Source organism: Trichoderma evansii, assembly GCF_050947405.1.
Source record: "Trichoderma evansii strain SZMC 28006 chromosome Unknown GGI43scaffold_47, whole genome shotgun sequence".
In the NCBI taxonomy this organism is placed as follows: Eukaryota; Fungi; Ascomycota; class Sordariomycetes; order Hypocreales; family Hypocreaceae; genus Trichoderma; species Trichoderma evansii.
The window spans coordinates 12,970-36,972 of record NW_028145159.1 but is presented as its reverse complement, the minus strand read 5'-3'; the positions used below and the strand labels follow the sequence as shown (position 1 = coordinate 36,972).

Genomic DNA, 24,003 nt, shown 5'->3' with positions numbered 1-24,003 from the left:
CGCCTGTCAAGACATTCCAGGATCGTGTACTATGGGCTTCGCTGACTATACCACCGCAATTAAGCGTGCTGAGGTATACAAGGACATCCAATCCAAGATTTTTTTAACTGTTAAGTAAGTGTTATTAGTTCAATAAATAGCGAATCAGCTTGTATATAAAAACAGCGGTTGACCTGATTCTCACCCGATGACAATCTTGTGGTTTGTATTAACAGCCTCTGGGAGACGAGGACTATAATAAACTTCAAGAAGAAAAGCAATACTGCCACATCAAACACTGAAGGTCTTCTTGCTCGACATGCTCTTACGTAACCTTCATAGTTCAGTCATATTGCTACCTAGATACCAGTAATAAGATTCAACCTCAAAGTATGAGGTATGTCTGCCTAGGAACCTACATAGGTACATGTGTATAAAGTTAGATGGACAATGGGCCATTTACTGCCTATACCCACCTACCTGTAAGAGCAACTTTTTCATCCGACATTAAGCCCTCTCTCCATTCTCCCTCTCACACATATTCTTTACCGACAACGCAGTCACCACATCTAGATCGAGAGAGCCATACGACTTAGCATTCACAAAATTTCTCGCATCTCGTCCTGAGCAGCCAAAGAAGCAGTTATTAAATACCCGCGGTGCCTGTAGGAAATTCCTCCGGCAATATATTACAAAATGCTATCCGAATTTCACCAATTTGGGAAGTTACCTACTGAGCTGCGGCTCCAAGTCTGGAGGCATGCCTTGCAGCCAATCAGTCCGACCCGCCTTAAGGCTCATTTCTTCTCGGTGACCAATTATCGAGAAGATGGCGACATGTTAAAAAATCTCAGGGTGCAGTGCAATCTAGGTTCTGATTGCCATATCGACCATGGCTGTCGATTTTGCCTCGCGGCACCAAAATTTGGCAGCAGTCATTCGTGGACCAGCAACAACCCATCCGCATATCTCTGGGATTTTGGAATGTGGAGTGCATGTTATGAGTCCAGGCAAGTCATCGAAAAGCATTATAAAATAGAATACTGGACAGCGAAGGTCCGTCAAGGCCGTACCAGTATATTTGTTGACCACCCTGCTGATACCTGCGTGCCACTCATTCACCCACGCACTGGTGGAGATTGGTGCTTCCCCATTCATCCATACCAAGATCTGGTTTGCTTACAGCCCTTTAATATAACCACTGTCGGCTTTTACTGGGAAACTGAATTCTTCATGGAAGATTTTTGCATGATCGACTACAATAGGGGATTGCGTGGATTTGTCAATTTGGCACTCGAATACGACCCTAGCTGGTTCAATGGCATAAGGGAACTTGATGCACTTTATCTCTTTGAAGAGATTAGTCCGAGAGGTCTTTTTATCCGCACCCTGGTCTGTATGGACGACGAGGATTCGGTATATACCCCTGAAACGCTTTGGCTCATCGACTACAACCTGAAGCGAGACGAAGATAAGAAAGATCGTGTCGTACCAAGAAAGAATAAAGTGTTCAGCGGGTGTGGTAAAAAATTTGTTCAGGTTGACCTGGAGTCGCACGACTATTCGGACACTTATAGTCATTCAGCGCTTGACTTCGCAGCTCAGCTCGAAATACTATTTGGTGGTATTAAGCCCGCACACTGGTGTTTACGCCATTCGGGAACTCATCTTGGATGCAACGAGTGTGACTGGGGTGGATTAGATGAATACTACATTGGACACCACGTTCAGGTTCTAGCATGCGAGAACGTTGAGTAACTCATACGAATGAAGAAAGCATGCTTTCTGATGAGGAGCTGGGTAAGCGTTAATACAAAAACACACAAGATTATCATCGAGTGAGGATCAGGTCAACTGCTGTTTTTACATACAAGCTAATTCTATATACTTATATGTATAATACCCAAGTGTTTGCAAATGATCTTTCTATTCAAGCGAACAATACTCACGTTTACATTGATATATATGAAGCAATCGGCGTGATAAAAGAAGTATTCCTGTGGGATTGGCGAGCTTCAAACATTCGTCGTGTGTCATTGTGATAATACTTCAAGAAAAAAGTGCATGTATGGAAGTCACATTTAATAGTGAATATGCTATTGAAGTAAATAGTCGACTATTTAGATAGAACGGTTCAAATTTTAAAATGAAAGATTGGTATTTGACTTGGTTAAGCGATGTGAAATAAACAGACTAAAAGACAGATGCTTCTTCTGTTGGTGGCGTTTCGTCAGATGTGGACTCTAAACTAACGCATGCAATAACTGGATAAGAATCGAAAGAGAAAGAAAAATAATGCGCAAATCCAAAAAGAAAAGAAAAACTTCTTGTTACTCGCAAGTAATTGAACAAAAAAAGAAATTCGGTTGGAATTGTGACTCGACGGAGACAGGATTCGAACCTGCGAGGCCGAAACCATATGATTTCTAGTCATACCCATTAACCACTCTGGCACTCCGCCTTATGAGCTGATGCTAAGAATAGGGTAGTAAACAAGTATCTAAGCTTTGACTTAGAGCAAATACTCTGAAAACTAATTGATGCGCTTTTGATGATATGAGCGCACATATACAGTGTTGGGAAGATGGTGCGCAACAATGGAAATGCGTGCTGTGAAGTGGGATGAAGTCGAAGATTGCAGGGTTTTCCAAAAGCCCTACCAGTATATCACTGCACCTCAGACATGCATAGCTCCTTTTTGCAGTACACCTTGACCCAGTTGCCCGGAAACAAACTCCTTGCGAGTTTTTATCGCCACAGACTGAGAGAGATGATTAAATATTTTTAATTGTCAATTATGCATCAATATTAAAAGAGAGCTCGAGCAGAATGACTTAGGCTGTTCAGCCGCATAAGTGCCTTATAACCTTGTGAAGGATTCGCAAGACTATTATAATCAGACGTACTATTGGTGGATTGAGAAATCGATCGTCATAAAATAATCGTTGCGAGCAGTTCCGACGCCCATTTAAAAGTGCTTTATGATCATTCACTTGTATTTTGAACGTTGAGCTTAACATACATTAAGTTGAACTTGCTCATCGCTAAAAATACATAAGTCTTCTAACATAGTCCAATCCAAAAAGTATAGATGTGCCTGAGACTAACAAGGCAAAAAACGCTTCCAATCACAACCATTCGTTTTTCATGCAAAAGTAATCATCAAATTCAATGAAGCAACTACATAAATGTACTCTATATAAAAAATATACAGACCAAGCTTCCAGTCACCGAGCAAAGCCCTGGCTATTCCTGGCGTAAAATCCTCCATTGCCCTCTCTCACTGCAATTCCTTCGCCATTCTCCTTCGCTCAGCCCTTAGTTAGTGCCAGAGCAAGCGACGAAGCCATTACCCTTAGCTCCATTGTGGGTGATAAGACCAGCAATTTGGCAGCTGTTGGTCATCACAATGCGGTCCTTCTCAGGGTCGCCTGCAATATTATATCTCGTCAGTCACATAGTATCATACCATAGGAAGAATAACAAAAAGGGGAGAATCAGGTGAGTGCGCGGCAACACGTACCTCCACTGTAGATTTTGGCGTCCTTCATAATGGGAAACTCCTGGTAGGGTCCCCTAACCCCGTTGAATTTGAACTTCTCGCCGTTGTTGAATTTGTGGGGGTATTTCTTCGCCCCAAGAGTTTTCCCTGCCTTGTGCAAATTACACGCCGCGGTAAGGGCGGCGGCGACTTGAGCATCGCCGTAAAAGTTGGCCTTTGAAACACCGCAGCCTCCGGAGAATCTCTCTACGAGATGGTTGTCAGGCTCAGAGGTGGGAGCTGCGCTGGCGAAAGCAACGAGGGCGAGGAGGCTAAGGAACTTCATTTTGAGATGCTGAAATATGCTGGATCAAGCGTGAGAAATGAGTGAGGACTTGGTAGGCTAGATACTGGAAAATCAAGTGATGTACTGATGATGATAAGAAAGAAAGGCGATAATAGGGGGATACGGCCAGACTTTATACTCGATCTGCTGTATTACAGTCCTCCATGCAGCGTCTCACACATCAATCTCGGCAACCGATTGTTTTCTACACCACCACGATTACAAGTCCAGTGCCAACAACATGTCCCAGCACCCGTATTTTCTGCCGCAATGAACGTACCGTACGGCGTTTCATTTCACATTGACTAAATGCTCACGGTAATATCACTTGCCATATTCATTCCTCACTCCCCCGCCAAAGACTGTAACACTTTACACGTCTCCCAATCAACACCATGGCATCCATCAGGGTACCACGGCGATGATCTCTCACGGCCCCCTCACGGCACTCTCACAAGCCGACAAATGCCATCCAAGAAAACTATCCGGTGCCTGCATATCGTAATATAAAAAGTGCTTACAACGAATGCTACTCAAAGACCTTCAAAATAGTAAGATCTTGCGCAACTAGGAAGGTCGAAACAAGTACACATGTATCCAAGGGGGCTGAGGACAAGACCATCCAGTTACAAAGCACGAATCGGCAGCCACGGAGGCTGCCCAAGTTGAGAACGAGTGCGCCCGCATCAATAGGGATTTGTGGAAGAATACGGGGGCCGTTATAACTAAACCCAAACGTCAGATTATGAAACTGCCCGATTCGGGATATCGTGCTGCGCCTCGGAACGAAGATCCCTTATATTTTAAGCAAGTCTTGGCTTTCGCTTAGTGCCGATCGAATGACAGGACAATCTCCGAATCAGCTGAATACTAAACAGTTTTTCCTTTGTCTTTTTTTTATAGAATTAATGAATTAGACTATAGAGCCTTCTTATCGTTAAAAAGAAGCACTTCAAATGCAAATTGAAACCAGTCCCTTACAGAAAACGTCCCTGGCCGAATTGCCGTCAAAGCTGCCAAACAAATAAGCTTATCCGGATGCTCCCGCGCTGGCCTGGGCATACACCTGATACAGCAGCGCTCACAAGTAAAATACACCTACCGGATTTGAAAAAGATGCTGATTCCATGCGTAAAGCTGACGATGCCTATTACGGAAATGCGCGTTGTAATCAATTTGTCCGAGAGATATTTGACATAGGCATTGCATTGATGATAATCGGAAGTCGCCCGACGAATCACGCATAAACATCAGATACTTGCTTTATTAATAGCAGAACGAAAGCAAACGTTACCAGCTACGACTTGGATTTATAAGGCATTTTAAAGAATACTACCAAAATAAAATACCTAGACAATCGAATGTATAAAATAGTACTATTACATATAATAAAAGTGCATAAAAAAGCAAAAAGAAATGTAGAGGGGCCAAACCGTGGATTGAACACGGGACCTCTTGCAGTTGAGTTGGAAGCCCAAAGCAAGAATCATACCACTAGACCATTTGGCCTCTAGCTGTTATGACTAATGATATCTTACACTACTCTATAAACGCAATTCCAGCTCCTCACCAATAAAAAAGCAATACTAGTACGTATCCACCAACTCCACAATAACACCGCGGCACTAAAAAAGAACAGACTCCATCCCACTAAGCGATTTTTTCCTTCATATCAAATAAACCAGCACCCAAAAAAAATTGCAAAAAAAGAAAGAACACGTGGAGACAGAGGGATTTGAACCCCCGACCTTTTACAGGCTTGTATTGAATGAACAATGCAAAGCAAACGTGATACCCCTACACCATATCCCCTATGTTGAAAATGCGGCTTTGTAAACAGACTTATACAGCTCAACTGCAATCTGGAGGCAAGATTGAAATTAAGTGCGATTTCAATTCTTCTCATTCTTGTCAATTGGAAATGGCCATCATGCTGCACTGTCTATTATTTTTTTTAGCATTAGTATATATGTCCTGCTGCCGCACTGAAATTATTCACCTAGAATTACTTGCAATTAGTGAGTGCTCTTTTAAGATATGACAGCCATGGAAGCTCTCCCAAAATAGCTAAGTAGGGCAAAAGGGAGGCTTTAGGCTTTCCGCCAGCGCCAACACGTGGAAATGACGTCTATTCACAGGTATTCATCAATAAGAATGTCAAGATAAGTCAATGGAATTGTTATTCCTCTATGCGCTAAAGCTGCTACTTATTATTAAGTATATCCATTCCTACTCAGGTATTATAAAAGACAGGCTCTCTAAGTTGTATGTATGTACCCATATACTATATATATATCACATCTCTCTTCAAATCATGCAATTAAATATTCAAAATCAAATCATCAAAACGCAATCAGCATGAAGCCAAAAGCAGCTCCTGTCAGGAGCAGGGTGCCAGACAAGGCCTTGGCCCCCGACGGAGCCGCTGACTTGCCATCCTTGGAGGAATTGTTGGTATCAGAGGATCCGTCGTTGGCAGGCTTCGGCGAAGACGACGAAGACGACTGCTTATCGGCGCTGGGCGTTGTTGATGAAGGTGAGTCGCCGCCAGTGCTAGATGGCTTCGGGGTAGGAGTTGAAGTGCCAGTATCTGTGGCCGTTGCGATTGAAGTGGGCGTGGGGGCGTATTTAGAGTCGAGAGTGAACTGGTCGAGGATGCACTCATTCATCAGCTTGTTGTCGGTATAGTTGCCGGGCTCGCCAAGGGGTGTGAGTGTCAGGATGTAAGTGGTGTCAAAGCTTCCGGCGCCCCATCCGACGAAGCCGATGTAGACGTCGCTGTTTGCCATGATAGCCTTGTTTTGCGCACAGAAATCGGTCATGCACTGTTTTATCATGTTAGCTCAAATTCAATAGTCTTTTGCTTTTAAGTAAAGACAAAAATGAAGATTCACTCACCGAAGGATCCATGGATGCACCGGTTTCAGAGATGATGGCCTGGCGCTTGTTTGTCCTCAGCCAGCTCGCGAAATCCTCAAAGGCTTGGACGTTGTCGGTAGTGCACAGCACGTGAGAGCCCGAGTTGTTGATGTCGAGGTATTTGTGCACGTCAAAGTACAGCAGATCAGTGCTTCCGTCGGGGTTTTTAATGGCAGCGAGGGCATCAGCGCTTCCGGTGGACACGTACGTCTCGACACTGGCAAAGTTGGTTCCGGGCAGGAGAATCATCTGCGAGGTGGCACCGGCATTACGGATGGCGGTGACGACCTTTTGACAGGTCTGAGCCCAGATGTTGATGTCAATGTCGTGAGGTTCGTTCATCAGACCAAAGATGATCTTGTCATTCTTCTCGTAGTACTTGGCGATCTGGACCCAGAGGTTGACAAAGACTGAGTCATCCACTCCTCCCTGGCCAATGATTCCGCCATTGTATCGGGCAAAGTTGTGCATGTCAATCATGCACCAGGCGCCGGTTTCGAGACAGGCATCGATGACCTTGTTGTAGGATCCCCAGTTGAGCTCATCCAGCGGGCCATCCACAGTGTTGTTGGTGACAAACTGCCATGTGGCGGCTAACGGCAATCAATGTTAGTATAAACGATGTGATATAATGATGTTTTATATTCTCAATTAGCATATGAGAAACTGGGCACTCACAAATGCGAAAGACGTTTAGGCCGTCATTCTCGGCGAAATGCTTCATCTGACCCGCGCCATCACCTCCCTTGTAGCTCAGCAGCGGAACTGACGAAGTATCGGTAGGACAGCTGCCGTCAATGTCGCATCCAAAGTCGATTCCGGGAATGGCGACGCCCAGATACTGGATCTTGCCGGCGAGGGCGCCAGAGGCGAGGGCCAAAGCGGCCGCAAAGGCGGATGTTGCGCGCATAGTAATATCGTATATGTTGTGATTAGAGAAATATTTGTTTAAATATTTATACCCTTTCTTTTATTTTCCTTTTTTCCTTCTTCTGTTTCTTTAATCTTTAACTGGTGATTGTCGCACAAGCCCCAGCTGAGGCTTGATTTTAACGAGATGGCGTAGTATTAGCGAAGGGAATTGGCGATGCCAAACGAAGAACGTAACAGCAAATGTGATGCAGAAAACCGGGGGGCAGAGCGAGCAGAACCGACGACAGCCAGAATAACAAGATAACGAATGTGTTACAGCTGCGTCATGGTTTGCCGGGCGAGCGAGCGATGGGAAAGCGATTGTCCACAAAGAAGAGGTGAGAAGAGGAAGAAGAAGCCGGAGCCAGGAGAGCGAGCCATGCGCCAGAAATCAAATCACACACGACCAGCCGGACTCACTGACAGCCAGCCCGGCCTGAACTGACAAGCGGCGCTTCCTGGGGCTGTGAAGAGCAAAAACGCCGACTTTAGCGCCTCCATGCCTCTGATGGATGCCACTTAGCGAAGCCCAATTGCCTGTCACGGCTCGTGTTGCCGCCACTTCGGGCATAGCGGGCTGCGAGATTCGTATTCTGGATGTCAGACTATCAACACAATGCGCTGTGCTCGTATTCATTGGTCTTTTATTTACTCGCCGCCATTGTTTATTGTCACGCCATGGTAAAAAAAAAATTTACACTTTTGCAGATAAATATGAAATATGCACGGCGCAGCGTGGATTTTCCTTTGACGTGCGCCACCAAGGCTACGTCAAAAAGAAAAAAAAAATCTCTAGTGACATTCAATGATTGGAAATTCAATTATAGCGCCCAGAGCCGCTACAGAAGGAGAAAAACGACGCAGGGCTGCGGGCCTCAAAGCGGAGCCGCTACGGGTACCTGTTGAAGGCCCAATCGTTCTGGACGGCGCTCCTTACTCGTACAGGTACGAAGGAGCCTCAGGAAAGCTATTCTTTTTTTGCCAGCCAATATTACGCAAGATACGAGAGGGCAGAGCCTTGGGTGCTTACTCGTGCCTGGGTACGGATTACGGCTGCCGTGGATAAGACGGCAAAACGCGCATAAGGTTGGCGGGCATACGTATTACTCGGTACGTACCATTCAATATCTACATGCTCACCGAACGTGATGGCGAGAGACGGTGGCGATGAATTGTATCGACGATTTAATATGCGATGCAGAGGGGAAATGAGCAGATCGCAAGCAAAAGGCGGAGGATCCGCGCCCACTAATGGACGGGGGTTTCATTACGGAGCACCGCGACAGGGTTCACCCCGTATCGAGGTGTGCTCTATCTATTTATAATTTGATGCCAAATGCTACTCAACAGAGCCGCTCAATGAGTTTAATCCTCTTGCGAACCATTTCACTTGACAAGCTCGCTGTAAACAGCCCGCTGCAGATCCGCATACAGCCGCGAGGACACTGGGTCGCCAAAGGGAAACATGGCCACAATCAGCACCGCCGCGATGCCCGACTCTGGGTCAATCCACTAAGACTGTGTGTTAGAAACAGAAAGAAAATGCCAAGACAGAACATATTAAAGAGAAACAGTAGAGTAGAACTCACCCATCGCGAGCTACACGCTCCAGGCCACGACAGACTGCCCTTCCTCCTCAGCCCAGCAACATCCTCCATCGTCACCATGCCGCCATATCCATACTGCAACGCCACGCCATCCGGAAACTCGGGGATAAACGCACCTCTTCCCCCCTCGCCGTACAAAGCGTCCCTCAGCATCGTCTGCTGCCGGTTATCCAGCTGCGGCGCAAACATTGTCTGTGCCGTCTTAGCCGACAACACTCCCGGCTCAACCTGTAGCATCGCGCGCAGCAGCCGGATGTAGTCGTTGGCCGTGGTGTGGATGCCCGCGCCGGCGCTGTCTATCTCGGGCTCCTCTGGGACGATGTTAAAAGCAGATAGAGAGCCGCTGTCAGTGTCGCGGATGGCTATGTCGGCTCGTCGACCTAAGGTGTGAGGCAGTTGCCTGACGCGGAATCCCGTATCATGCATCCCCAGAGGATCCAGGAGGTGCTGCTTCATGTACTGTCCTAAACTCTGCTTCTCCAGCGTCTCCAGGCCTATTCCAGCCCAATCCAGACCGGTCCCATAGGCCCAGCCGTCACCGGGTGAGAACGAGAGTGGCGTGTTGAAGCCGTCTTTGGAGAGGCGAATCACCGTACCAATTGGACGGCCGATGGCTTTGGACCATCTTCGCAGATTAAGGTCTCCAACGTCGTAGGGGAGACCAACGGTGTGAGTTATCAGCTGCCTGTAGCATATCAGTACGTGTGTTGTGCCCTGTTATACGTAATGGATGTGTATGTCTACATCTCGTACCACATAAGTATGTAAGTACTTACTTGAGTGTTATCGGCCTCTCATTGTCCTCCAGCACAGGCTGCCCCTCTGCCGTAAATCCCCGCAAGATCTGCATCTTGTCCACTTCGGGAACAATCTGCCGCATGTTGTGGTCCAGCGAAATCTTGCCCTGCTCAACCAGCTGCATGAGGCAGACCGCAGAGGGGAGCTTGGTCAGAGAAGCGCCGTAGGTGAGAGTGTCGCCGTCAAATTTAGGCGAGTTGACGTCGATGCCCGCTCGCCCAGCGGAGCCCGAGTAGATGATACCTGCGAATTGTTCAATAAGTGATACGACAGCACATGAAGCACTATCAAAACTCCAGTGAAATTATAAGTAAATCAATAAAAACTGAGTGCTTACTTACCATTTCGATCCGTCACTATAAACGCAGCTCCAAGCAGCTTATCCTTGGTATCCTCCCCATCAGCAATTTCCCGCTTCAAAATGGCGTCCAGCTTGTCCATTGCTAACTGCATACACCTTTCCTTAACCACAATGATCACTAATCGCTTTGTAAAAGATAGTATCAACAACCAGATTTTAAGGCTTTGGCAACACGTCGGCGTGGCTGTCTCGCTAGGCAATTTTCAAGAAGCCCATCAATGGTGGCTGCATGTGTGAGATACAAGAGATGAAGTAATCGAGATGCAGATCTGCAGCGGGTGCACGGTCCCCCCTCCATGTGATATCAAAGGCTGGCAGGATGCGGCCGCGACTAAACATTAAATTAGATTGAAACCAAGAAGCATTAGCGCTGAAAGACTTACTTGATACTATTACCAAGATCACATGAAATCTCACTTATACACAATCTGCTTCAACAGCGCCAATTGAACCGTCTTCTAGAAACGCCTTGCCGAGAGATCGATCCATGCTAGGAGCGGGGCGCCATACTATCCCACCAGTCCAAAATAGTACTTGCTCTCTTCAATCTCATCTCTTCATCCAGTCTGGCCTGCCGTGAGACAGACGTCCAACACACGCTACGCCATCACATCACAAAGTTTCATAGTTTATCTTTCCTATAAAGACGGCTTATCAAGCACTAATTCAATCTACTTTGTAATTGCCCAATATCGACGTCATGGCCGCTTCCAAAGTTCGCACATCGTCAGGGCTGCTGGACCTCATCACAGTCTTTGACAAGTGAGTGAGACCAATCACCTTGGCAGTACATTCATACTAACTCACCTTCTCCAGTGCACCTCTCGATTTCGAGGTCAATCATGATCCCTATTACCGTCTCATCTTGGCCCCAGATGATAGAGTCCACGGCTACATCCACCCAAACACCATCGCCCGCATGCCATGGCCAGCATCCTTCTCCATCAACCACGATACCCGCCAAGTCATCCTCTCAGCTCCTCCAGCCGGCACCTCTCCATCTGACCACATCAACTCAGCCTTTCAACAAGCCGTAGACGCAGCCATCCATGGGCTCATCTTCCCCACGCTCAACGGCCTTCACAGCGAGTACTTTCTCGTCCCAGGAGCCAGGCACTTTGTCCAGATAGAGCGCTTCGCCGCCACCCTCTTTGGCATCGCCACCCGCGGCGCCCATCTCACAGCTTACACGAAAACCTCCAATGGAGATCTGCACATCTGGGTCGCCAAGAGGAGCAAGACGCTGCACACTTACCCGGGCATGCTAGACAGCACCGTCGCCGGCGGCGTAAAGGCAAGCGATTCTCCCCTCGACTGCATCCTCGCCGAGTCCATGGAAGAAGCCTCGCTGCCGCAATCCCTCGTTGCGCCTCGAGTGCGCACCACTGGGGCCATCACAATGATGAACCGCAACCCTCGCACAGAGCTAGTCCACTCGGAGATTCTGTACACTTACGACCTGGAGCTTTCTGGCGAAGGTGATGAAGTGCCGCGCCTAGGTGATGACGGCGAGGTCGAGGAGTTTGTGCTAATGAGCTGTGAGGAAGTTACGCAGCGCATGCTAGCGGGCGAATTCAAGACGAATGTGTGCGCCGTTATTATTGATTTCCTGATTCGTCATGGTAGAATCACGCCTGAGACTGAGCCAGACTATGTTGAGATTTGCATGAGGCTGCAGAGAAGGCTGCCGGTGCCAACGAGGTCGGATATATAAAATAGAGTTGTTGGAAAATGTACATGTATATAGAGTAGAACATGGAATAATAGATCAAGCACACAAACATGAGATTAATCTCAAAGTATCATCTAATTATTCAGATAGTTATTAACACAGCTGACCCCTAATTTCGCAATTTTCTGTCCATGATTATATATTATACAAGTGTTTGTCGGATTTCTGCAGAACATTAGTCGTGACGCATTACCGAAGGGCTACTAATCCGGTACAAACACCGATAGCCGCTATAGGTAGCATAACCCGCACACGACCCTTCTCCAAGCATTCTCTATCTTATCCTTATCTCTACTACACATAACTTTTTTTTTCCATCAGCATCTCTGTCCAGCATTACATCAACGATATATCGTATTTCCTCTCATCTTTTATATTTAATTATTCTTCTGGTCTTCTTTTTTTCAGCTTCTTGTTTTCTTCTCCACTCCTGCCCTTCTCTCACATTCATCGCAAAAATTCCTCACCGTCGCTTCGTCGTCTATACTAATCATATCCGGATATCGCCCGCAAAAGGGAAAACCCTTTCCACGCAACACCACGCCACTTTGCTTTTACATCTCCCAACATACCTATATAAGCTTCAAACTCACTTTTTGGGCTTTTTCTCGCTCGTAATTCTCGAGCTATTTTGCAAAAACGCACACATACAAACAAACTTACGCCGTCGCAAAGCTAATAGCTCAAACAAGGTGTGAATTTTCCTAGCTTCAAACCCAGTCCACCAATATAAAAAAAACAACTTCTCCCTTACCTCCTCTCCTCCTTCCTCACAAATATTTTTCTCTCTTTTGCATCTCTTCTTTTTCGGTTTTCTTGAAATAATAAAGAGAAAGAAAAAAATTCATCCCTCCACTGGCTTGCCTTTGTTCTTCTTCCCCATTGACGACAAAGCTCCGCATCATGGATATTAACTAACATGCCAATCCAACAGCTCTATAACAGAAAACCGGTCCGTCTACCCCCTTATATCGCCACGATGTCGAACCAAACATATCCATCCTCAATCATCAGCACTACAATTCGGTCCTCCTACAGCAATACATTGCTAAGACCCAGATAAAAACAGTACAAGGCAGCTTCACGACATCGAGAGCTGCCAGCAACAGCCATCCTTTCACATAGCGAGCGGCATACCAAGCAAACAAGTCTCGTCTCCGGCGTCATGGTCATATTATACAATTCATCCTACACTACATACAATTCGTCGCGCCCTCCACCACGGCCCATCCCGTCCATCCTTTACGGCTACCCTCGTCTCTCGCATTCTGAAGGAGTATCAAGCAGCAAAAAAAGCAAATAAAGAAATTGCAATGGCGCAGCGCAATTCCGGCGAGAAAAAAAACCCTAGTCGTTACCAGCCAAACTCCCCAGCGCCTCTTTTAGTCCTCCCAATACGTTTTTTTTCAACGGCCCTCTGGATTATCGTCCGTGTCCCTACTTCCTCCTAAATACCATTTCACCACGGCCACCAGATCAGGCCAGACCACATCGCTCACTCGCCGCTATTGAGCAGGCGAGTCAAAAAAAATTACTTGGCTGAAAAGCACATATATCCCCTCTGGCTCGCAACCGTCATTACAGGTTGCGACCTCAGTACCCAAACGAGCATATACCCAGCGCAGCTCTTTTATCCTCTTACAAACAGAGACAAAGTACGCCTCATAGCGAATCTATTTAAAGAGAGAGCAAAAAGGAAACCCGGCTTCCTTTTACTCTTCTTCCGAATCAGAGTCATCACTCGAATCGTCATGATGGCCAGGCGCCTGTCCAGAAAGTACGTCATCGCTAGGCTCTTGGCCTGGTTTGTACAGCTGTTGAATGGCTGTCAACTGTGCGATGCGCGCCTCCTGCTCCTGCGCGCTCATGGGTTTGTTCTTCTTAGGTTTTGAAGCCGATTTAGGAGCCTGCTTTGCGGGGACCGCCCTATTAACTTCGGGCGACTTTGCTGTGGCGTTTGAATCTTTACCGAATCCCGGGAGCACCTTTTTGCAAAGCTCCCATAGCTTGATCAGCGCTTCGTTACTGAGCTGGTCAATATCCAGCTCAAGCTCGCCTTCGTTATTTTCCTGTCAAGGTCAATCATTAGCACATCATTTTTGAACCGGGCCCAACTCAGAACAGAGGGGGGGAAATGAAACAAATGGGCACTTACATTTTGACCGGTGTCACGCTTAATAATGTCAATGGCCCGGTCGAGGTGGGGGTATTCAAGATCGTTGATGGCGCTCGCGATTTGATCCTTGTCGGCTGCCGACAGGCTCTTCTTGGGAGCCGGCTTCTTCGCAACACCCGACTTCTTGGGAGGGGGTGCGTGGCTGGATGCCTTGCGCGCAGGAGCGCTGCCAGCCGCCTTGCTCTTGCTTGGCTTGCTAGACTTCTTGGCCGACTTGTCCTGGTGCTTGGCCTTGCCCTCGCCACCCTGGTTCTGCGCCGCCTTGTAAAGGGCCTGCTGCACGGTGTCGACAATGACCTTTTGGCAGTCAATCAGAGCCTGCGGTGTGCCGGAAGCAAACATGCGGTTGAGTTTACTACTCTCTTCTTCCAGTTTCGCCTTAAGTTCCTGGATTTCCTTGGAGTTGTCTACGGCGGGGGCTCCGGCCTCCTCTTCTTCGCTGTCATCCTCTTCATCGTCATCACTGGCGTTGGAGGCGGACGCAGCGGGTGCGTTTGCCTTGGCGTATCTGGCCAGCCATGCATCTTTACCCTTCAGCTGCTGGTTGTAGAGATCCTCAAGTTGCTTGGCCACCATAGATACGGGGTTGCCTTGCTCAGGAGGTCCATTGAACTGGTAGCAGTTGGTAAAGACGAGTCGGATGGTCTTATCAAACTCCTTGGCATTGGCAATCTCGCCCGCGTTAACCATGCGCGACACCTTGCCCAAGTCCATAGGCTTCTTAATGATGGAGTAGTAGTCGGGAATGTTGAGGCCTTCAGCATCGACGGCATCGAGGAACCACATATTAAGAGTCGAGTTCTTGGGGTGCATAAGCTCCGCCAGTACCTCATCGCAAAATTGCAGTTCGGGTTTGAGTTTCTTGCGAGAAGGCTTAGTGGTATAATCGATATCCTTGGGCTTCGGTGCCCTTACCGTCCGTTTTGGTCTATCTCCGTCTGTGGCTGTGGAGCCGCGACGATCCACCACAGGCTCTGCGGCCTGCGGCTTGGGTTTCGATTCATTCACGGGCGGTGGCGGGCTAGAAGCAGGCCCTGAGGATTGCCTTCGCGCGGCATTGTCGGGTCCGCCTGGTAAGACGCGGGGCTCACGGGGAGGCTTTGGTTTGGCTACAGATTTGGGTCGCGCAGGCTCGTCGTCGGGGATGGTAACGGCCTCTTGCCACACATTTCGTACTGCGTAGAATGCTGCATCTGTAACATCGTGTAAAGCGCCGTTGAAGGTCAAAGTGTTCTCAAAGATGAGTCGCAGGTCCTTTTGCACGTCACCAAACGTAATGTAAGGGCTGTTGGCGTCGCGGAGCCCTCGGTCAATCTCTGCCAAATCCATGGGATTCTCAATCCTTGCCAAGTAAGACTCTCCCAGTGCCGGCCACAACTTTGCGACGGCATCTCGGAAGTGGCCACCATGCTTGGTCTTCTTTACTCTGCCAATGACCTTTCGAATCTCGCGGCGCTGGAAGGGTGAAATTTTCTTTTCTTGGAGGCCAGAGTCATTCCACTTTTGCAGAGAAGCAAGACGTCCCAGGCCACGATCAGGAGTACCAGCGTTCTCGCCTTTAGGTGTCGCTGTGATGGCTCCACCTTCATCCTTTGGCTCAGTCTTTGCTCGCTTGGCAAGCGGCTCATCATCTTCCTCCTCCTCTCGTTCCCGAGCATTTTTTGAGCCGAGAACGTCGGTCATGGACACTTCGATGGAGGTGTTAATAGGGGATTTGGAGTCAATGGCCAGTTGAGAGATACCTGATGAGCCGACATCAACATCTGATGAAGGCGGTGCCTCCTGCGAGTCTTCCGCTTTGGGCTTGACCGGCTCTTCGGCGGGCTTATCGGCAGGCTTATCATCGGTCATGATGGTGTCGGCATCAGCGTCGACGTCAGCATCGGCGTCGGCATCGATGTCTGCACCAGTATCGGCAGCAGCTGTAGGTTTAGATTCATCAGAAGCCTTTTTCTCGGTGGTTTCTTCAAGAGCAGATTCCTTGGAGCTCGTAGGCGCAGCAGCATCTTCATTGGCATCTGTCATTTGTACATCAGAATTTTCTTGCGTTGACTCAGCCTTTGGCTCTTCCTTCGGCTCTTCTTTCTGCGCAGCTGGTTCTTCAGATGCCTTCTTTTCAGAGGCCTTTTCTTCCTCCTTGGCACTGTCAGCTGGTTTATCTTCGGGCTTTGCAGCCGCCGCAGGCGTTGCGTCGCGTGGCGCGTCCTTGTTCTCTAGCTTGTCGCCCTCTCCATTGACAGCGGCCACGCCATTAGGAGTAGCGGCATCAGTGGGTGACGCTTTGCCATTGACAAGAGCCTCGTCAGGCTTGTCCGATGAGGGTTTGTTCTCAGAGTCGGATTTTGGCTCAGTTTTGGATTCGGTCGTGTCCTTGGTTGGCTCCGGGGCTGGTGATGCATGACTAGACAAACAAAAACCTTGTCAGCACTGCAAGCGCATCTTGATGCATGATCAAATATCTCCAAAGAGCACTGTGACAATAAGCTCACTGCGCAAAACTGCACTCACCCGTTGACATCAGCCGTCTTTTCCTTCTCGGGCAAGGACGGTGAGTCGCGCGCCGCAGGGTCCCTGGTCGGCGTATCCGTAGTCGGCGACGCCATGGTTGCGATTGGCGATGCAAGAGGCTGCAGAGAAAAGCGTGCGCCGAAGAGTCTGGTGAATGGTCCGTAAGATGGTGAATTTAGCAGAGGTGGTGCGACATCAAACTCGGCAAGGGCGAGCGCCCTGCGAAATCAAGCAGAACCGATAGCGACAATGGAAGCGCGAAGCTTCAAGGTTGCGACAGGCGCAGCGGTTTGGAATAAAGAGCTGTTTCTAGTGGTGATTAAACAAGCTGTAGGGAAGAGAGAGTTGAAAAAAAAAAAAAAAAGAAAATAATGAGATGGTTGAGGAGAAAGCGTGGAATGATGCGCCGACAATGACAGCAAAAGCTATTCAGAGGTGGGAGGCGCGGCTGCACAGACACGAGCGAGTCTGAATGGGCGGAACGAGTCTCAATAGAGATGCGGGATGCGCGCGCAATGTGGAAGCTTCAGTGCACCGCAAGCAGCTTCCCAAGTGATGGGATTGTGACAATGCAATGCCTGGCGACAAGCAGCAGAGCTAAGATGGCGCTGGCTTGGATGCGCAGCGTTGGCGAGAAAGCGGCTAGTGACGAAAGCGGGCGGAATGCCTTTCGTCACGATGGCAAGGAAGCTCCCCCAAAAAAAGGTGGGCGGAATATTTTTTGGAGAGAGAGAATGCGAAAGGACGATGGTTGGTCGGAATACGGAACAAGTACCGTGGACCTCTTGCGACGGGCTAAAGGTCGGCAAAGGCAGAGGCGCAGGCCGTGGTTGGCTGGAGGGGGCGGAAAGCGAGGTGGGCGATACGGGCGGTACTTGCAGGAGCTGGATTATCTATTTTCCTGGCGGTTTCTCGGCGAGGAGGGGGAGGGGGCCTTTGCGAGGAAAAGCGCGTGCACGTCAGTGAGGTTTTGCCGGTCGGAGGCGCGGTGGTATTTATGAGAGACGAAGGCAAACGGCGCGGCGGGCTTGATTTGAAGCTACCGGGGCGGCGGGTGGATTATTGCGTAAGCGCGGCTATCACTGTAAGGGAGACTGTGGCTGGTGGCTGGGCCTCCCGCGCCGGTGATTGGCTGCAGCGCGGACAAGTTAAATGCGCCACGCCGAGTTTCTGGCTAGGGCCACATTGCGGCGCTCGCAACGCTTGAAAAACAAAGGAACAAGAAACAGCCAAGACAAAAGAGGGCTACCGTTTATTATCGCGACCGTGAGAGTGAGAGCGGGACGAGCCAGACTGCATTGGAACTGACCGCGTTTTTGCCCACGTCCTTGCCTTGAGCTTTGCTTCGTTTCAGGCCTGCACGTTGTACAGATACGAGTGGTTGTGCTGCATGCCTAACTTACTAATAGAGTCGATGGCTAGGTAGAAAGGATGGCTGCCTGCATGTCAAAGACCCGGTGGTGATACATGGTATAACTCGACTAGAGCAAAAACACCGTGATCGGTTCACAGGCGCAGAGACAGAGACGATCCATTGGGCCTTACGGTGGGTTCGCCTGAAATAGGAGGCTTGTCGTGTCTCTGAATCCCCCACTCCCTCCCATCCAACCCGTGTTTTTTCCTACCCGGTAATAAACAGAGCGTTAATCGTATTTGGTTGGGAGGTGAAATGGCCAAGCATGGTGAGAAAAAGTCAGCATCATAAATCCATTGAATTTCTTAGCATCTCAGGGGAATTATCAGCATATTTTTGCCGCAATAAAACAAAGAGTACGATTGTAGAAACGTGTCAGCTGCATCTACAGCAAGCATCTGTAGCCAGTTTGGATGACATCGTGATCCACGCGTCGCCGATAACAATCAGCTCAAGACAAAAAAGCTGGAGACGCGCCAGGAAAATTCTTTTATCGAGTCCGCACCCGTCCATATGCAATAAGCCTGGATACCGCGCTCCGCACCCGAAAAAGAACAAGAAAGAAAAAAATTACCCAAGCTGTGGCGGGTGCAGAGCTGCGGCGCCACCTCTAAGCCTAATCAAGTGAGCCTCGCCCAAAAGCAAACAGCGCAATTTGGACGGCTCTGGCCCTGGTACTTGGGAAAAACAGCCGACCAATCAACAGCCGCAGGTGGAGGCACAAATTTCAGAGTCTGGTTAGGCACAAGCAACAACCTTAGTTTCTCTTGCAGGGATCGCAACGCTAGCCAATCGACAGCTCCAGCCTCTTGCTGCGCTGTGCCTTGGTGACGGCGGGAAAATCTCGGGGACGTGGCAGCGGCGTCGCTCCAAGAGCACGTGCGCAGAAAAAGATAAAGTCGACCGTAATCTTCATCTGACTTGTCACGTGCTTATCGATAAAGACAACCGTCTTATGTCAGCAATTTTTTTCTTAGAAGAACCAATGCCAGTGTGGGGAAAATCGAAACAATCACGCTAGACTCGGCCAGTCCAAAAAAAAAAGTTCACTTGGACTAAGACTGAGCAGCGACCCGTGAAATTTTCCCATCTGCTCAGTTGAGGAAGAACAAGAAAGATCTTTATTTCCTTCTTTTCAAAAGCAACAAATAACCCGCAGTCGGGCTCTCTTTCTGTCACCATCAAGAGGACAGAAGAGAGGATAGAAAATCACAGCCTATGGTGCAAGGCTTCTCACTTCCAAATCTCTACGACGTCGCCAGTCAGAACCTTTCGTTTCTTCTCCCGATGTCGACCCCAAAGAGAAAGGCTGCGGCCAAGCTGGCGACCCCGGTCGTCAAGCCCGATGCCAGGAGAGCAACCAAGAACACAATTGACGAGTCCAGAACGACAGTCGCTGGAACCGACGCCCTGCAGAGCTCGCAGGCCGACCCCATAGAGATCTCGGATGATGCTGATAGCGACGAGGATCTCTCTGATATGGAGGGCGTGGACGACGAGGCTGATGCTGATGCTACGATGGGCGGAGAGTCACAATCGCTGGCCAATGGCAAGCAGAACCCTAAAAAAGACGATGCAGAGGATGGCGAGTCTGATGCTGAAGGCACATCTCCCTCCTTTGGCGAGCTGCTGCGCGGCAACGAGATTATCGATGTCAATGCCCTGCTCCAGCAGTCTGCCGCAGATAGCATTGCCGCCGTCCAGTCGTCGCGAAGCGCCGTCGCCCCTCCCACTCACCAGTCCCTCACCACCGTCCTCACTCAAGCCCTGAAAAGCGACGACACAGACCTCCTCGAGTCATGCCTGCACACGACTGACATCCCCACCATCCAAAACACAATCGAGCGCATCGACAGCTCCCTCGCCGGTGTCCTGCTCAACAAGCTCGCCGCCCGGCTACATAGACGGCCTGGCCGAGCCGGCACCCTCATGACCTGGGTGCAGTGGACGCTGGTTGCCCACGGTGGTGCCCTGGCCGCGCAGCCCAAACTCCTCCACGATCTCAACAGCCTGCAAAAGGTTCTCGCTGAGAGAGCAAAGGGCCTCAACAGCCTGCTCGCCCTCAAGGGCAAGCTGGACATTCTCGAGGGCCAGATGGAGCTGCGGAGGAAGATGCAGCGAAGCGCCGGTCTCCTCGAGGACGGTGATGACGATGCCGATGAGGAGGACGTCATCTACGTCGAAGGTGAGGAGAATGACGCTGAAAAGGACGCCGCCAATGGCGCTCGCCGGAGAAGAGGCGGCGCTTCCAAGGCCGATGAGGAAGACGACGACGACGACCGTGTGCTAAACGGCTTCATCGGCGACTCTGAAGATGAGGAGGAAGGCTCCGAGCAGGGTGAGGATGAGAGCGATGCCGGTGAGGAGCCCCTGGATGAGGACGAGGTGGACTTTGACGATGTCGATGAGTCCATGGGTGAGGATGATGAGAGCGATGTGGAGGTCGCACCCCCCACAAAGATGCAGAAGGTGACACGGTCATTTGGCAAGAAGAAATAAATGAGAGAGTATGAGGAAATAAGGCATTTGTGTGTGTGTGTGTATGTATGTGTTGTCTTGTGTTGTGTGTAAAAAGAAAATTGGAGAAGGGGAAAGGAAAAGAAGTGCTGCAAAGGAGGCATAGCATTATAGGTCTTCACAGTATTGGGCGTTTGGATCTTACTTTTTAATATGTTGTCAAAAGAGTAGACATGATCTTCTTTTTTTTTTCTTAATCTCGGACTTTCAATCATGTAGAATGGTCGTGTGATGAATATATAGTGCTTTGTCTGAGAAAGTGTTAGGGATTGTCAAGTGTGTATCATCAAAACAATGTAAGAGATTATGAGACACAAGCATATCAATTCATAAGCGATGAATATGTAGTGCTCCGTCTGTAGAAAAAAGAGATACATTTTCAAGTGTATATCACCAAAAGATATGTAAGAGATCACAAGAAGCAAGCACATCAATTCAAAAGTGATGAGTATATAATGCTCTGTCTATAGAGAAGTGTTAAGGGTTGTCAAGTGTTTATCGCCAAAAAAAGATGAAAGAGGTCACAAGAAACAAACATATCAATTCATAAGTGATAGTAAATCAACTCTTCATTTGCTATCCGACATAAAATCTAACACTGCAAGAAAAAAGAAAAAAAGTCCAAAACCATTCTTCTCTTACCAGTTAATCTCATAAGCAATCCTTTATAAAATCATCTCTCCTTTTCTTATTTTATGAAAAAAATATCCCATCGCTCAAAAACTTAATCATTTCGCTCGCTCGCTCTCTTTCTCTTTGCAGATAATTTTGTTCGCCATACGTAAATACTATAATATGAAAAAAAAAAAAAAGACATAAATTTGCTGACATTCCTCCTATTTCTCAGGAGCAGCTACATATAAAAAAGAAACACATGCCTAATTACGCCAGTCCACCCATCGCCATGCAAAAAAATAATAAGGAATGTAGATACTAGCGAGCCAAAAGAAAAACAGGAAAGAAACTCGTGTATCTATGGCCATAGAAATAAAAAGGGTAAAGCCATTAAAAATGTCGTATGATGGTGGTGCGAGTAGAAACGGCAGCTTACTATTGCCCAAAAAGCTGGGCTGCTGCAGCATAATATGTCAAAATGCACGCCAGAAAAATGTTTCTTTCGCTCGCTCGTCTTGGGAATGCCACATTGCAAAAGTGCTAATGATGAAACAAAACTGGCAATGAGACGAAAACAGGAAAAAAAAGAAAAGGCAGAATCATGCGAGGGAAAATCACAGCAGTGCAATATAGCCGTTCAGATGGCCCAACTGCCTCTCCTCTCGCGCACACCCCAGGCCAATGGGTCGAGGTTGTCCAGATCTGGGTGTTGTCGCGCCCATTCAGTAATGTAGGCTCGTAGCGCCACCCATCTCGGGCATCGCTCCTCCTCAGGGGCGGACTCGTCCACCCTCACCTCCACCATGTGGCCCTTGGCCATTTGCTTCGCGTCGTCTCTTTGCAGCTGCTCGATGCCAATATGGCTGATTCGAGAGAGCTCTTCATCAAAGCCGCGCGCCATGGCGGGATAACCCAGCGACAGGTAGTTGTACACTTGTGTGACAAAGTCGCCGTCAAACTCTTGCAAGATCTTGTCGTCTCGCTCAGCATTGGCCTTTTCTCTCTGGAGGCGCTCCTTTAGACCGCTCAACTCTTCTGCACCACCGTTAGCGTGGTGGTGAGTTGCGCCGCCCCATAGACCGCCACTGTTGCTCGAGGTCAGCCCGGTGGACGCATATCCAGAAGGCGAGAATATGGAGACAGGCTCCTCGCTGAGAACGCCGGCGTCGACGACATCGTGGCCGGGAAAGTTTGCGGTGATGGGTGTCTCAATCATCTTGGGGTTGTGCAACTCGGGGGGCACAATGAAGCCTCCGGTTGATTCCGACCTGCAGCAGTACCCCCTCCAAAGCCCGGCCTGGCCCGGCAGATCCCGAGCTTGGTCCTCAATCATGTGCGCCTCAAGGGGGTCTTCGGGCTCGAGCGTGGTGAACTTGGGAGAGGGGCATCGTCGAAAGACGAGGTCCTTGCCGAGCATAGGAGGGGAGGGGCCCTGGCGCAACTTAAGAAGCTTCGGGTCTTGATCGGGCGGAAGTCGGAAAGCGCCAAACGGCCTGCCGAAGGGACTGGGACTGGGTTCCTGGCGGCCGGGGACCTGCTGAGACACGGGAGGGTGGGGCTCGCCCGGCGCGCCATGGCCATGGGCTGGAGGAACCGCCTGCGCGGATGAGGTTTGTGCTTGTGCTGCATGGCGATTGGCCTCTGCCAACGCCATCTGCATCTCAGCCGCCGAGTCTCGCCGGTCATCGGTAGGCGAGAGTGGCTTTGTGGTAGTCCACATGAGATCGGGAGGGGACGGCAGCTCCATCTTGTCCAGATCAGAGTCAGACCGGATGATGGGGCTGTCTGCAGCGACAGGAGCAGCAGCATCCTTATCCTTATCCTTATCCTCGTCCTCCATGATGACAGCCTCTTCATTGTCCACATCCATCCGATCTCCTCTCTCCTGCTCCAGGCGCTGCGCATGCTCCTGCATATGCTTGTGCCACCAATTCAGCCCCAGGTTCGACGATTTACGCCTAAGCCTGTGCTGGCCGGCCTCTTCATCCGGAGGAGAGGCTTCGGGAGAGGCCTCGCTGTCAGATGAGCCCTCCCGAAAGTAGAAATGGGCCACGCCACCTTCGCGGGGGCGGCTGTTGGGGAAAGCTGCCAGGGCAACCTCTTCAATCTGTCGTGCGACTTCTTTTGCTGCCAGCTCCAAGAGATATTCCTGGACTCCCTCCTCCTCTGTCTCGCGCCGAGTGGGCGGCGACGGGCGTTTTTGGACATGGCGCTGAACTTCTTCCTCGCCACCGGGGTGTCCATGCTGTCTTCGATTTGATTTTGATTTCGTGGAGTAAATGTGGTTTGTATATGGTGTAATGTCTGTCTTATCCGCAGGTTTGGTGGCTGGTCCTTGTTCGCCAACCCTTCTTGAACGTCTGGACGTCTCAATGAGCTGAGGAGCAAAGCGCCGCCTCTCATGAGGTTCGCTGTTGTCCTGCGTCGCTCCGAGGTTGAATTGCGCCTCGGGCGATCGCGGTGATGGCTCCGGGGTCAACTCTGGATTGGGCCCTATCCGGTGCTGCGACGTGTAGTCGTAGACGTTCTTACGATATGACTGAAACGATGTTTCGATCGGAACAGGGACGAAGCGCCGCCGCGGCGGATCCGGGTTGGACATGTTGACGTCCATGGCAGCTGCAGGTGGGTGGGCGAT

The 24,003-nt window shown here is 49.4% G+C and overlaps 8 protein-coding genes and 3 non-coding genes across 11 annotated transcripts; 3 read left to right on the top strand and 8 right to left on the bottom strand.

Annotated features, from left to right (window-relative positions):
- Positions 1–675: 675 nt before the first annotated feature.
- On the top strand, positions 676–1,737 carry GGI43DRAFT_432476 (2EXR domain-containing protein; the record flags this gene model as incomplete). The annotated part of the gene is made up of 1 exon (XM_083209582.1): positions 676–1,737. The coding sequence occupies one exon, from the start codon at positions 676–678 to the stop codon at positions 1,735–1,737; it is 1,062 nt and encodes a 353-aa protein (XP_083055073.1).
- A 622-nt stretch (positions 1,738–2,359) lies between these two features.
- GGI43DRAFT_t217 lies at positions 2,360–2,440 on the bottom strand. The gene has a single exon. It is a non-coding gene; the product is annotated as a tRNA-Ser (tRNA).
- An 857-nt stretch (positions 2,441–3,297) lies between these two features.
- Positions 3,298–3,806, bottom strand: GGI43DRAFT_432475 (Ribonuclease/ribotoxin; the record flags this gene model as incomplete). Its single annotated transcript, XM_083209581.1, has 2 exons — positions 3,298–3,410; positions 3,503–3,806. 2 exons carry the CDS (start codon positions 3,804–3,806, stop codon positions 3,298–3,300), a joined length of 417 nt encoding a protein of 138 aa, XP_083055072.1.
- Positions 3,807–5,230: 1,424 nt separating this feature from the next.
- On the bottom strand, positions 5,231–5,315 carry GGI43DRAFT_t216. Its single transcript has one exon. It is a non-coding gene; the product is annotated as a tRNA-Pro (tRNA).
- A 195-nt stretch (positions 5,316–5,510) lies between these two features.
- On the bottom strand, positions 5,511–7,983 carry GGI43DRAFT_419243 (glycoside hydrolase family 5 protein). Its single transcript, XM_083207648.1, has 3 exons — positions 7,404–7,983; positions 6,705–7,318; positions 5,511–6,631 (listed from the first exon to the last, which is right to left on the bottom strand). Exons 1-3 carry the CDS (start codon positions 7,633–7,635, stop codon positions 6,149–6,151), a joined length of 1,329 nt encoding a protein of 442 aa, XP_083055071.1. The 5' UTR covers positions 7,636–7,983; the 3' UTR covers positions 5,511–6,148.
- On the bottom strand, positions 5,527–5,618 carry GGI43DRAFT_t215. The gene has a single exon. It is a non-coding gene; the product is annotated as a tRNA-Ala (tRNA).
- Positions 7,984–8,510: 527 nt separating the features above from the next.
- GGI43DRAFT_419238 (serine hydrolase domain-containing protein) lies at positions 8,511–10,810 on the bottom strand. The gene is made up of 4 exons (XM_083207647.1): positions 10,384–10,810; positions 10,021–10,285; positions 9,227–9,929; positions 8,511–9,149 (listed from the first exon to the last, which is right to left on the bottom strand). The coding sequence occupies exons 1-4, from the start codon at positions 10,493–10,495 to the stop codon at positions 9,024–9,026; spliced, it is 1,206 nt and encodes a 401-aa protein (XP_083055070.1). The 5' UTR covers positions 10,496–10,810; the 3' UTR covers positions 8,511–9,023.
- Positions 10,749–12,454, top strand: GGI43DRAFT_304932 (NUDIX hydrolase). Its single transcript, XM_083201602.1, has 2 exons — positions 10,749–11,165; positions 11,220–12,454. The coding sequence occupies exons 1-2, from the start codon at positions 11,104–11,106 to the stop codon at positions 12,115–12,117; spliced, it is 960 nt and encodes a 319-aa protein (XP_083055069.1). The 5' UTR covers positions 10,749–11,103; the 3' UTR covers positions 12,118–12,454.
- Positions 12,455–13,262: 808 nt separating this feature from the next.
- GGI43DRAFT_304911 (uncharacterized protein) lies at positions 13,263–17,115 on the bottom strand. The gene is made up of 3 exons (XM_083201601.1): positions 16,820–17,115; positions 14,291–16,712; positions 13,263–14,204 (listed from the first exon to the last, which is right to left on the bottom strand). Exons 1-3 carry the CDS (start codon positions 16,912–16,914, stop codon positions 13,848–13,850), a joined length of 2,874 nt encoding a protein of 957 aa, XP_083055068.1. The 5' UTR covers positions 16,915–17,115; the 3' UTR covers positions 13,263–13,847.
- Positions 17,116–19,230: 2,115 nt separating this feature from the next.
- GGI43DRAFT_419227 (Dip2/Utp12 family-domain-containing protein) lies at positions 19,231–21,160 on the top strand. Its single transcript, XM_083207646.1, has one exon. The coding sequence runs from the start codon at positions 19,452–19,454 to the stop codon at positions 20,730–20,732; it is 1,281 nt and encodes a 426-aa protein (XP_083055067.1). The 5' UTR covers positions 19,231–19,451; the 3' UTR covers positions 20,733–21,160.
- Positions 21,161–22,002: 842 nt separating this feature from the next.
- On the bottom strand, positions 22,003–23,967 carry GGI43DRAFT_426679 (uncharacterized protein; the record flags this gene model as incomplete). Its single annotated transcript, XM_083208697.1, has 1 exon — positions 22,003–23,967. One exon carries the CDS (start codon positions 23,965–23,967, stop codon positions 22,003–22,005), a length of 1,965 nt encoding a protein of 654 aa, XP_083055066.1.
- Positions 23,968–24,003: the final 36 nt, after the last annotated feature.

Bases quoted from the DNA above. Each gene is read 5' to 3' on its own strand.
- GGI43DRAFT_419243 (XM_083207648.1), bottom strand. From the start codon at position 7,635: ATGCGCGCAACATCCGCCTTTGCGGCCGCTTTGGCCCTCGCCTCTGGC. The intron at 7,319-7,403 runs GTGAGTGCCCAG...GATTGCCGTTAG, and splicing joins CCTAAACGTCTTTCGCATTT to CCGCCACATGGCAGTTTGTC. The intron at 6,632-6,704 runs GTGAGTGAATCT...ATGATAAAACAG, and splicing joins GTGCATCCATGGATCCTTCG to TGCATGACCGATTTCTGTGC.
- GGI43DRAFT_419238 (XM_083207647.1), bottom strand. From the start codon at position 10,495: ATGCAGTTAGCAATGGACAAGCTGGACGCCATTTTGAAGCGGGAAATT. The intron at 9,930-10,020 runs GTAAGTACTTAC...GATATGCTACAG, and splicing joins GAGAGGCCGATAACACTCAA to GCAGCTGATAACTCACACCG. The intron at 9,150-9,226 runs GTGAGTTCTACT...ACACAGTCTTAG, and splicing joins GAGCGTGTAGCTCGCGATGG to TGGATTGACCCAGAGTCGGG.
- GGI43DRAFT_304932 (XM_083201602.1), top strand. From the start codon at position 11,104: ATGGCCGCTTCCAAAGTTCGCACATCGTCAGGGCTGCTGGACCTCATC. The intron at 11,166-11,219 runs GTGAGTGAGACC...CACCTTCTCCAG, and splicing joins CTCATCACAGTCTTTGACAA to TGCACCTCTCGATTTCGAGG.
- GGI43DRAFT_304911 (XM_083201601.1), bottom strand. From the start codon at position 16,914: ATGGCGTCGCCGACTACGGATACGCCGACCAGGGACCCTGCGGCGCGC. The intron at 16,713-16,819 runs GTGAGTGCAGTT...TTGTTTGTCTAG, and splicing joins AAGACGGCTGATGTCAACGG to TCATGCATCACCAGCCCCGG. The intron at 14,205-14,290 runs GTAAGTGCCCAT...TGACCTTGACAG, and splicing joins AGCGTGACACCGGTCAAAAT to GAAAATAACGAAGGCGAGCT.
- GGI43DRAFT_419227 (XM_083207646.1), top strand. From the start codon at position 19,452: ATGGTGCAAGGCTTCTCACTTCCAAATCTCTACGACGTCGCCAGTCAG.